The sequence below is a fragment of the Desmodus rotundus genome, chromosome 3, assembly GCF_022682495.2.
Source record: "Desmodus rotundus isolate HL8 chromosome 3, HLdesRot8A.1, whole genome shotgun sequence".
Classification (NCBI taxonomy): Eukaryota; Metazoa; Chordata; class Mammalia; order Chiroptera; family Phyllostomidae; genus Desmodus; species Desmodus rotundus.
Genome location: NC_071389.1, coordinates 183,083,917 through 183,096,299, shown reverse-complemented (window position 1 = coordinate 183,096,299; position 12,383 = coordinate 183,083,917). Strand labels below are relative to the sequence as shown.

The following is a 12,383-nucleotide window of genomic DNA, read 5'->3' as shown; positions in this document are numbered from 1 at the left end:
CGCACTTAGGACACAGACTTGGAGGCAGATTGCTCCAGTCTTGACTTCATGCCAACCAGCATCCCTCCAGCCCGTGCCTCAGTTTCCTTGTCTACAAAATGGGGGTAACGAGGGCACCTACCCCATACAGTCACTGCGAAGTGGATACAAGTCAAGTAAGTGCCTGGAACACAATCAGCTCTACAAATGTGGGTCTCGTGAGCTTCAGCCAGTCATTCAACAGGAAACTCTACACCAAAGGCCAATTAAAATGAGCAGATGCCTGCTTGAATATACCAGGATGTATTTAAATCATCAAACAAATTTCAGTGTTAGCTTCTAAAAATGATAGCATCTTAGGACTGAGAAGATCTAGCCAGTGTTTCCTGATTTTTTGACTGACACTAACAGCAGCAACTATGTCTTTTATTGTGACCTGATACAGACATAGTAATTGTCACAGGGCAAAAAACATCCTTGAACTAAGAAATGGAAAAACTGTGTGTCTTGTGTCTTCGCTTGTGGCTTAAGCAAATCACCCCAGCAACCTGTTCAAATGAGAATTTGTTATGTGATGCTCTGCTTCTCATCTCTGTCTGACACCAGCTCACGCTTCCATGTTAATTGTCAGATACAATTGTTGACAAATGAAACCTTGTTGTTCTAATTATCAGTCACAGACCAAGTCTTGGCATTAACTTCCCAGATCATCCTGCCCCAGATGGACACAGATGCGATATTTCTATGACCCTGTGAAATGAACTTTATATTTGTTGTGTTCCTTCCTTGTTGTTTTTCTAAACTAGCTGCTTAGGTAAACGTTCTGTTTCCCACGTGATCTTTCTCTTTCCATGCCTTCTCTGAATGGATACATTCTTTTTTCAGGTTGCTGGTTCTCTTGCCAGCCAGTAAATAGATTCTGACCTATGCTGACAAGTGACCTAAGAAATTTTCTTTTTCAACATATCAATCATGAAACAAAAGTTTCGGGAAACATTTTTTCTTACTATATGTGATGCATCATGATATTTTTTTCTTGAATTTGATTTCTTTAAAAAAATTACTGCTCATCCCTCACTATGTTGGCTCAGTGAGCCAGGAGTATTCTTGGAACCACAATTTGAGAAGTACTGAACTAAATTCTTCAAAACAGACTACAGATTTATTATTTCAAGATACATATGGAATATGTGGCAAGGATTTAACTCGGAAAGGTGGGAAGGAAAGTTTTTTCAAAATGTGAGAAATAGCTTTAAATGTTTCTGGGACTCATATCTTAAAGTTTCTCTTTTTTAAATCATTGATGGGTTTTTATTAAAATTATCATGGTAATTATAAAATAATTCTTTATGACTTAGGAAACTTTACAATGCAATTTTAATTGGAAAAGGGATATAAAATGGCCATTACAATTCATACTAAAAGGACAATTAATATATGAAGGATAATGGAACTACGTGTAACTGACCGAGAGCGGGCAGGGTGGTCAGTCTGAGGCGGCAGAATGAGGGGCCAATGGGGGAAGGTGCAGGACAGCAGGTCAGGTAAGCCCAGGAGGTTTCACTACCTCACCCCAGGCACAGGAGTCGAAGGACTCCAGGAGCTACCCAAGGCACAGCTAGAGGGGACAGCACTCAAGAGCTGAGAAATGCAGGAATAGACTGAGGCAGGTCACAAAAAGCAAATACAAATGCTAAACAGGGCAAAATTATACAGCTAACATTTCATGGGGAAAAGCCTGAGGCTCTTCTTAGCACAGAAATAAAAGAATTCTATAGTAGAAGGTTCCTCTGTAAAAGGCTGTAGTGACCAGCTGTTCCATTTTTAAAAGCTCGACTCCTCTTTAAGACTGTCCAAGGATCTGCATCACTGTTCAGTCTGCGAGCTCAGGATTGATGTCGAACTGCCTCTGAATACCTGCCTCCATCTCCTCCTGCCCCTCAGTCAGCTCTACTGCAAACACGCACCCACGGACATGAGCATAGTTATAGGTTATGGTGTATAGTTAAAGACAATACATATTAACATAAGGAGTTATTAATGTGATGCAAATTTGTAAACAGCATTTAGAAGCAAACTAAGGGTGTTTTTTAGCCAATTTGCTATAAACTTTAATTTTGCTGGTTAGGCACAGTTTACTCTCTTTTCTGCACAATGAAGGCAGCTAAAGAATCTATAAATATAAGGAGATATTGGTGCCACTCTTTACAAGGTGCTTTTAAATAATGTTTACCAAGTATATCATATAAGTATTTGAAATTATTAAAATTTAAAACAGCATAACTTTAAAATAAGTTGAGATAATAAATGACAACTACTATTTATTGAGGTTAGGTGTCTGTTTACACAATTATCTCTAATTACAGATGAAGGTAACCATGCTATAGAAAGAATTAACTAATATACTGAAGTTCACAAAATCAGAAAGTGGCAGAGCTGGGATTCAAACCCAAGCAGTTTGGCTCCACGCACTGTGTTCTAAACCATTACACTGATGTAAGCAAAAGAAACCAAAAGAAAGCCATTCCCAGTAAAATGGTGCAAAGACAAAGAGAAACTCTCAACAGCAACCAGTGAAGGAAGTCAGAAAACTTTCAAAGCAACAGCCGTTTGACCCTCAGCAACAATGTAAATGAGTAGATGATATTTTCAATGTACTGAAATAAAATAATGTCCCATCTTGAATTCTCTACTCTATAAAGCTTATTTCATAAATAAATGTAAAACAACAACATTTAGCCGGCAAACAAAAATTGAGTGTGTGCCTCCAGAAGAGCCCCACCAAAGGGAATCCCACAGTATGTAGCAGGCAAGGTGACTAGACAGAATGTCTAAAATGCAAGAAAAAGTAAAAAAAAAAACCCAAAAAACAAATAATGAATACGTAGCAAAGCCTATAGGAAAGCAGCTCATATAAAACAACTTTAAAATAATATTAATCTGGGTTAAAAAAATGCAATGTAATATCCTATAAGTCATTAGGAGAGTAAATCTATTTATTAGCTTTAGACTATGATAAGTATGTAGTTGTCCTAAGGATAGCTGCTAAAAGTGCAGAAAAACAGTACATAATTTCACAACTTGTAAAGAAACAAATTAACCATAGAAATAATCAATGCAAAGAAAAAGAAACAAGAAAAGAAAAACAGAAGAGCTGAGACAAGTAAAAACTCAAAAGTAAATTGTAGATTTAAAACCAAATGCATTACTTTTTACAGTAAATGTAAACGTATTAAATTCTTCGGTCAAAATACAATATTGTCAGACTATCTTTAAACATATCCAATGGATATCTCTTATTAAAAAACACAATTAAAACACAAGTACACAAAAGGGTTGAAAGTAAAAGGCTGGAAAAAAGATACACTGAAAATAACTCCACAAGAAAGCTATTTTCCTCTAGTACCATCAAACAAAACAGACTTTATGAGGAAAAAAGCGTTATTACCAAAAAGCCATGAATCACTTCACGATGGCGAAATTCTCAGCTCACCAAGTAGACTACGGTTATCAATGAGACTGCACCTAAGAATATAGCTTCAAATTATGTAAAGTAAACTTTACAGAACTATAAGCAAAAAGTAAATAATGACAATCACTGTGAGAGATTTAAACATACTTCTTTTAGTAACTGATTTAAAAATAAAAAGGCAACAAAAATAGAAAAATCAGCAAAAATACAGAATACCTGAACAAGACAAATCAAAGGGACCTATAAGACAAATTGGAGCAACTGCCTCAACAACTGAGGAGTGAATGTTCTTTTTAAGAGAAATGGAATATTTACATTCCTGAGGAAAACACAAGTTTCAACAAATATTAATCATACAGAGCATTTTTTATTACCACAGAGCAACATAATCTAGGGATAAATACAAACAATAACTAGAAACACTCCATATAGTTTGGAATTTAAGGAACACATGTTGAAATGGTTCATGAGTCAAAAAAGAAATGATAATAGAAATTTGAAAACTATTTTTAACTGAATGATGATGATGAGACCATAAAAAACCCAGGTGGTTTGATAAAACCAAAACAATGTTTAGAGAGAAATTTATGGCCTTGAAATGTTTACATTAGGAAGGAAAGAAATGAATGTTGAGCTAACCAGCTGTCTAAAGAAGTCAGTAGTTAGGAAAAAGAGGGTAAGAGGGATATGTTGATTAATGAAATAAAACTAACTAATAAGAAACCTCTGGTGACAATGATCAAGAAAAAAATACATAAATAACCAATCTAAGGAATTAAAAGGGGCACTTCATTACAAATACATCAGATTAAAAATGAGAAAAAATTTAAACAAAATAGGGAAAATTCCTAGAAAAAAACTTAAACAAAACTGACTCAAGAAGAAATAGAAAACCCCAATGTTCTGTAAATAGGGGTGATAGCCAAAATATTAAAAACTTGGTTTGAGGTAGTTAGGAACCTTTAGAACATATATTGGCCCAATCAGAACTGCTACCAACTCTGAACGAGTACATTAGTAAAGACTAGTGCTTAACAACTACCTCTAGCTATTGAAAATTGTATCACTAGTCTTATATTTTCTCTCACACACACAAAAACTAGGAACAGATGGCATTGCTGAAAAGTTCTTACCAAATATTTGAGGAAAAAGGCTACTACGAACTTCACTGGAGAAGAACATGATTATATTTATCAACTTATTTTATGAGTCTGGCAAAAGCTTGAAACAAAATAACTATCTGACGCGGATAGTATGAAAAAAAATTATAGCCCAATATTGCTCTTGGAAACAGTGGTGAAAATCTAATACGAAACAGAGCAAACTGGACCCAGTAAATAGCACATCATGACCAATCTGAGTTTGTCTCAAGGTTGATTTAACATTTAAAAGGTGAATTAACATATTAAAAGAAAGAAGTCATAAAATCATCTTAATGGATACAGTAAAATATTCATACGTGGCAGGAGGTTGAAAGCTTCCTTAAATGTGATAAGAAAAAATAACTACAAAAGAAGAAAACCCTCAAACATCATACATAATGGTGACAACACGAAAAGTCAGCTTGAAGACTTCCCTAGGATCTCTTTCCTTTCAGATTCAGTCTACCAGACGGTACAGATTCTGCATCAGTGTATTTTTTGTCTACATAAGAAAATGTCTCTACTTTCAAAGTTGTAATGGCCTAGTGCAACATTATCTCTAAATGTAAGATACAGCTTTGTAAGTACATTTCATACCATAGGTTCTAGTTCCTTTGGAGGTCTTTCCAGGGGAGGAATGTACCACAGAAAGCACAGTTCTTTGTTTAAAGCCTGGGTGGCCGTATCTGAGGCCTGCAGCTCCGCAGAAGGTGCGCTGCTGGCGGCAAGGAGCTTTAAAGGTAAAATGGAGTGCAGGGAGCCGTCCTGAGGCATCTAGGGAACAAAGCAAAACGTCAGTTTAATTGCCAATAATTAATTCATTCAATATTTAAAACATTCATTTGCTATACATTCAATATGGGCTACAATGGATAACTCTGGCAATTGTTTCCGTTTGTTTTATGGATATAGATCTTAAACCTGTTCCCGAGTACCACAGAGAAGATTCTCTTACAGAAAAACATGCCTCCAAACCCAGAGGACTCAACAAACATCTTCCACTTCGGAGAGGCTCCCAGATTAAAGCTCTGGAGGCGGAACGTGGCCACGCTATCTATCATTTCAGTCTCGCGGGTTCTAGGAACATCTACTTTCTTCAGGTCTATTTACCAGCGAATCTACTGAGGGTGTGGTTATAATTTATTATCTATTTTCCAACAATATTTTTTGCAATGCCATATACAAAATAAGATACAGTTTTTGCTCTAAAAGATTAAAACCTATTGTTCTCATTCCCTTGTTAAGTGAATGTGGCTGATTTATAAGTTCGGTCTTGGTAAATCTGGGCCCAGCTTCTCTGATGGAACTTTGTCCCTAAATCAAACATTTTCAAGAATTATAAGTGTGCAAAATGCAACTGGTGATTTCACAAATTCTTTACTTAGTTTTTGAAGTTGATTGATATCAACAAAATAAGTGTAGACAGAGGGATAATAGTGATGATAATACATCAAGTCTAAAAAGGACCTTCTTCAATGGAGTGTGAACTGTTTTCAAAGTTAACTTCTTATCATTCCCAAGATTATAGCACAGTGGCTGGGAAGCAGCTCTTTCACTAAACTCTTGACATCTGAGATCTCTCAAGGCTGGGCGGCCAAGCGGAGCATGTCAGGGGCCAGAAGGGAATGCCTGGTGTTTCTACAGGGCTCTGTACTGCCCATTGCTTCTGGGCCTATTCACGATATAATATGAGGCTCTCAATGCAAGGCTTCAAAATAAAATAAAAAGAGAAACAAAGACATTGACCTTTCAAGTTGTCGACTGATGAAAGATGACTTGACTGAAAGGTTATATTAAAGGTGGAAACTTTTCAAGAATGTCCAGAGACTATCATAAAAGCATACGTATGATAAGCCAGAACCCTCACTTATTAGCACCGTGATACTAAAATGCACAATAAGGAAAGTTACCAGGGTTAAATAATCATTTTAAAGTGCTTAATGAATTCTATGTCAGGCAGTTCGCCAAAAACTCAGGTAAACAATTGATTCACAAAAGTAATTTCTCTCATATTTTTTCATATCTGAGTGCCATTCATGGGTCTGACAATTACTTTAGCAAAGAATTTATACTTTATAATTAGCTAAGTGGAGGAAAATAACAAACAAATATCTTTCTCTCCAATACATACAGTGCTTATAGCATGATGGCCTGGAGACGGTGACAGAAGTCAGTACCAAAACATGCATCTAGTTGTCCCTTATCCTTTTAAAAACAATATCTAGTTGCCAAGGGGATTAATTACATATGCTAATTGATGGAATATACTATACACTGAGCACTTTGATATGTTTGATTTATTCTTTGAAAGGCATGAAACAACAGACCTGCCAGGAAAACTCCTATTCACCCCAGTTCTATAAACAACAAATCCCTTTCACGGGTCGAACACTTGGCTTCCCAGACACAGTCCAAACATGGGTAACTCAGCATTGCTCACAACTGTAAGCACAGGCTCCGAGGGGGGAATTGTTAACGTCATTGAACCTTTGTCCATCACAAAGCTTCAGCAACATGCCGACTCACGACACCTTTGAGCACGACACACAGCTGTGATCGTTCTGGAAAGGCATCTACTTCTCTGCAGGGGCAAAGCAGGTTTAAGTATTAAATTATGGAAGGAGTATGATTGAAATAGCCTCCCAAGTGATTAAAGGCTCAAAAACGTTATTATAAAAATCAGCCAGGCTTGGAATTTATTTTTAAAAAAATCCAAAGTCTTTATGCTTGTTAGCTGTCTACCCCAGCGAGACGAACACATGATTAGGTGGCTTGCACCTGTCAGGCAAGCAACAGTGATCTCGAGTTGATTATCCTGGGACAGTGTTACACTAATTATATCAAAGAAACAGCAAGCAAGGTGAAACAACTCCTGATAACACTGCTCTCACTAGGAAAGTCACATATATTTACAGTATATTCAAGGCTGCATTCAAAGAGCATCATTGTTAGGAACTGGGTAATGATCGGCTGCCCTTAATACCAAAATACTCAAGCCGAGCTCCTTTCAGAACAGTACATAAGAAATCACACATACTAGTTCCCAAACTCTTATAGAGCTGTCACCCAAATACACCCATTTAAACTATAGTTCTGAGCCTTCCCATTCTCTGCCCCCTAAGCCAAAACACCTGAGGCAGCTGGGACCCCAAGGCAGTCAGTTCCCAGGGGCGTGCATAAGTCAGAATTCCAGTGTTAGAAGGAAACAACTTCATCCTACTTCCTACTGTTTCCTTCCCTGGGGAAGGCCAGATATTAATGTTACATTCCTGGCCTTTCTCCCTCTTCTCCCTGTGAGAGAGTTACTGTATTTTTTGGACTATAAGATGTACCTTTTCCCCAAAATTTGGGAGGAAAATGGGGGTGTGTCTTATAGTCCGAATGTAGCTTACATTTACATGTGAAATATTACATTATTTATGTTATTAAATATTTTACCACATTTTTGCTTCAATTTTTTTCCCTATTTTCCTCCTCTAAAACCTAGGTGCATCTTATGGTCCGAAAAATACGGTACTTGGTTGGTGCTTTTGGGGAAAAGAATTTTGGATATGTATAGTTCTGCTTTTTTGTCTTAGGAGTGAGCGAACATTCTGTGCTCCTTCATGTAACATAGTTCAAAGGGGACTGTGGCCCCACAGATTTTAAGGAGGCCTGTAATGACCAAAACAACAAAACAAAACACACATGGCTGGATTGGGTAATCTGTCTACTTTGCTATTCACTACTAGGAAGACCATTTAAATACAAACTGCATCCTAAAATACCAACTTTATGGTTCACAAAGATGAGCATTTTTTAATCCCAATATGTCTTAGCCTCTTATTTCTCAAATGATTTAGAATCTGGGCAAGAAATGATGATGCTGCCAACAGCCCAGTATCTAGGAAGTAGTTTGAAAAGTCCTCCCACGTGGACCCCAAAACACTGCCCCGAGAGCAACTCCATAACCACCATTGACGAGCACTTCTTTAACTGAATTCCTTGGTGGGTCTTTCCACCACTTTTTTAAAATCACAATTAATGAAAAGTCATCCCACTCTCTTGTTCAAGACAGTAATTAAAAAAAAATTATTATCTATTCAAAACATATGGTTATTATTGTCTAGTAGGACAAGAGGAGCAAAGGTTCCCCATTTGGAACAAGCCACTTTTTCAGGTCACTTCTCTGAGGCAGCGGACAAGAGAAACATGGAGAGGCCTCGCATGGGCAAGCCTATAGCTGTAACAATTAAAGCACTCTATGGTGAAGTCCAATGTCAGGATAATTCAAAATAAGTGAGTAATATTTTTCTAGTTTTGAAAGAATTCTATGCAAATGACTTGACTTATTCATTTCACAAATCACTATGGGAAACTTATGATGCACAATGTCCACCTGAGTTTTCTACTAGAATCTTAGACTCTGCCTACAGAGTGGAACATAGCAGCCTCCTCCACGATGGTCCTCACCCTCCTGCCTCTGCTGCGTCTGCTAATGGCGTTACCGTGCTCTGGTGATTGCAGACGGAGGTTCCAAATGCTGGGACAGTCTTTGATCATTTCCTCCTCGTCACCTTCTCTCTCCAAAGGGACACTACTTTGTTGTTTTGTTTTCCAATTTACTTAAGCAACATCTTTTACATCCATCCTTTCCCTCCCGTTCCTAAGATCATAAGCTTCATTACTTCATTATCTCTCTCTTGGATAACTCCCTTTCATCTTTCCTTTGTCAATCAGCCCTATCTGCTGTTGACAAAGTAACGGATTTAAGTTTGTACACTCTGTCTGCTACTGACCATGCCGTTTTCTAAAAGCATCTCTGAGGTTCTGTAACTTCCTTCTGTTCTCACGCTACCGATGTTTCTCTACACCACACCAAACTATGCACACGCACTAGGCCTTATCAACCCCTCTCTCTCTACCAACTAAGATTGTTTGGCACATTGTTAGTATTCAACATGTTTGTTGAATGTACCAAGTTAAAAATACACATTTCTGTTTTTAATAAAACTTTAATTTTCAGTATCTTCCAATTCATCTATTTTGGTAGTTTTTTGAAACGTTACTATTATTGAAGACCCCAGTAGCTTTAAAAAGCCCTTCATTTATACTCCTCTTTTTATTTTTCTTCAACAGGTAAGTTAAAAGAAGTTTTCATGTTACATATCTTGGGAAAGTCTATCCAATTAAATAACACTTTGAAAAAATACCCTTCAAACTTTTAACTCAAAATTTTTACCTGATTTATTCACATTCATGATCATAACAGACACACACAATGAATGATTTTCATTATATATTGAAAACAAGGAAATTGGGCATAGATTTAGAAACTCTCGGTCTAGTTTTTTTATAGTTATTATATTGAAACTTGGGTAACCTCCTGGCAAAATGACTGCCTGAGAGATGTTACATGTAGGAATACAGAAAATTCTGAGCCATTCTTAAGATTTATTAAAGCAGCAAAACAAACCACTTCAAATGTGAACTTGCCTAAAAATCAGGATGTTTGGTTGGCTTCTCTATACGGTATGGCAGAAATGAGGTTCCCCGGGAATGCTGGCGGAAACTAGAAATCTTTGAGGCAGCATTGAGCTTAATGTGCTGCCTTCGGAAATATAAGGATGACCTTAAGAAGTTTTATAACAATCTACAATGTTTTAAAACATTACCTTGGCCAAAGAGTCATATGAGACATTTTCTGAAAATGGTAGATTTTCCAGTTCTTGAAATAATTCTGTTGGAAATTCATCAATACAAGAGGAGGAATACAGTTGTAAAAATTTTTTAAGGAAATTATGCATTTCTTTTTGGCGCAAAATCAATCCAGAGTTGAAAAGGGACGTGAGAAGTGTATCATCTGGCAAAGAAATTCCAGGACCGGACTTTGGAGATGCTTCAGGAAGAAAAACACCTTAATTTAGAGTTGTATCAGATAAGAGAATGGTCTCAGTATCACTGGTTTTTACTCACTAACTACTACCCTGTACATCCCCACTCAGCTGTCAGAACAATATCATTGTTAGGGCTTATACACCAAGGAACTGCTTCTTGCCACAGAAAGGAAAGAAAATCTCAGAATCATGTGAGGATGTTAATTCAGGTTCCAAGTCTTAACAATGTAAAATATGCTATCTAGCTGTCTTATTGGAGGCTCCCCTCACCCACCCTCCCCCACCCCCCGGAAGATCTTAAGCAATAATTTAGGTGCGCATAACTTACCTGAAAAGTGATCCAAAGAGCACAAGCGAGATAACAGGCAAAGAGTGACAGAGGAAGGAAAAGGGCCAATGAGAGCGAGCTCACAAAGGGACTACAACTACGAACAGCCAAGGGCTCAGGCCTGCGGGGGACCTTCTGAGAAAAGAACATGTAGAATTCTTCCATCAAGGGACTGGGAAGCTGGAATGCTAATCTCCCAGTTCCCTACCTCATCAGTTGAAGGATACTCCTGGATGCGTGGAATCTTGGTGCTTCCAGGCTGTCCTTTCTTTGGGCAAGCCTTAGTAACTTAAGAGAAGGCCCAGAGCAGAAAAGCAGTGAAGTGTGGGCACATGACATGGGAAGTGCCAGTAGGTGAGTTTAGAGGTGAGCAGAGTCGGTAAGGGGCAGGGTCTGCTGCTCTGGCTAATGTCCACTTCCTTCACCACTGAACTCCCCTGTCCTTGCACCCATCGTGATACACCTTTTACCCCGATGCCTTTCTGAGTGCCACCCTGTCTCAGGAGGCAGCACGCTCCTGGGACTCGGCCTGTTAGCTCTGCTGGCTTTTCCATCACTGGGCCCAGGCACGGGTCAAACCGCCTTTTCTAACCACTGCACTGACGAGTAACACTGCACCACCAATGTCACGGGCACAGGTTAAGTACAATAATACACATTGTCACAAAACCACAAAAGGGACTGATGTGCAGCAGATTAGACCAGTTTTCCTGGATGTGCTTTAGATACATCAATGACGAAACAAAAAACTTAACAAAACAAAATAACTCCATGGAGTTAAATATCTCAAGTCATGCACTTCTTCTCTTTTACATACTAGACACCATACTAGATACTTAGAGGACTCTCTCCTTAAAGCCAAAATTTCATTTTGTTCATTTTACAAGCTTGTCACTGTATGATCACTCTGGTTCTTAACTCTTTCAAGCCACGGGTCAATCTGGCAGTCAATAAGGCTTCACAGTGCATGAAATAAAATGCGCAGACCGTCAAAGGACATCAACCACACTGAAACGCTACTGTAGTGAAAGGTGTGTGTGTGTCTCAGGCTAAGAACCCCTGAAATTTTCATCTCCTGGTGAGAATTCACTCAGAAAGATATCGAAAGTATTGTATAATTCTAAATGAGAAACATAACCTAAACAGAAATTGGAAGGAGATATGTTGTTTCTTAACAAATCTGATGCCTACCTAGCAGCTTGCTCATGTTGTTGATCCTTTGCAGGTGGATGTAGTAGCGCAACAGGAGGATCCAGGTAATGTCCACTTTAGTCGGCGTCTTTTTACTAGCATCTGTGGTCTCACAGATGTCATCACTTTCATAAAAAAATGTGTAGCTGGTCTGGAAGGCAACTTGGTAATTGTCTGAAAGTTTAAAAAGTTATGCTTTTCTTGAAAAATAACAATATGAAAAAAAGCCCAACTCATAAAGACTGACACACGGGACTACATTAGATTAAAATTTTTTTGTACCACAACAGACAAAAAACACAAAGTTAAAAAACAAACCATAAACTTAGGAAACATATTTAAACCATATATGAATTGTTTTTCTCTAAAATATATACAACACTTTGCACCAATCA

The 12,383-nt window shown here is 37.9% G+C and overlaps 1 protein-coding gene across 7 annotated transcripts in view; it reads right to left on the bottom strand.

The window, feature by feature from the left end:
* The window catches only part of CFAP54 (cilia and flagella associated protein 54), a 245,242-nt gene that overhangs the window by 35,373 nt on the left and 197,486 nt on the right, over nt 1–12,383 (bottom strand). For 6 of the 7 annotated variants that reach the window (XM_024579348.3, XM_053921907.2, XM_053921910.1 and 3 more), the window contains 3 exons: nt 11,989–12,162; nt 10,248–10,471; nt 5,191–5,367 (listed from right to left, as the gene is read on the bottom strand). In XM_024579348.3, the coding sequence (XP_024435116.2) occupies nt 5,191–5,367; nt 10,248–10,471; nt 11,989–12,162 (575 nt within the window). The remainder of the gene's footprint in view (nt 1–5,190; nt 5,368–10,247; nt 10,472–11,988; nt 12,163–12,383) is intronic. The other variant, XM_053921909.2, reaches the window with a different exon arrangement.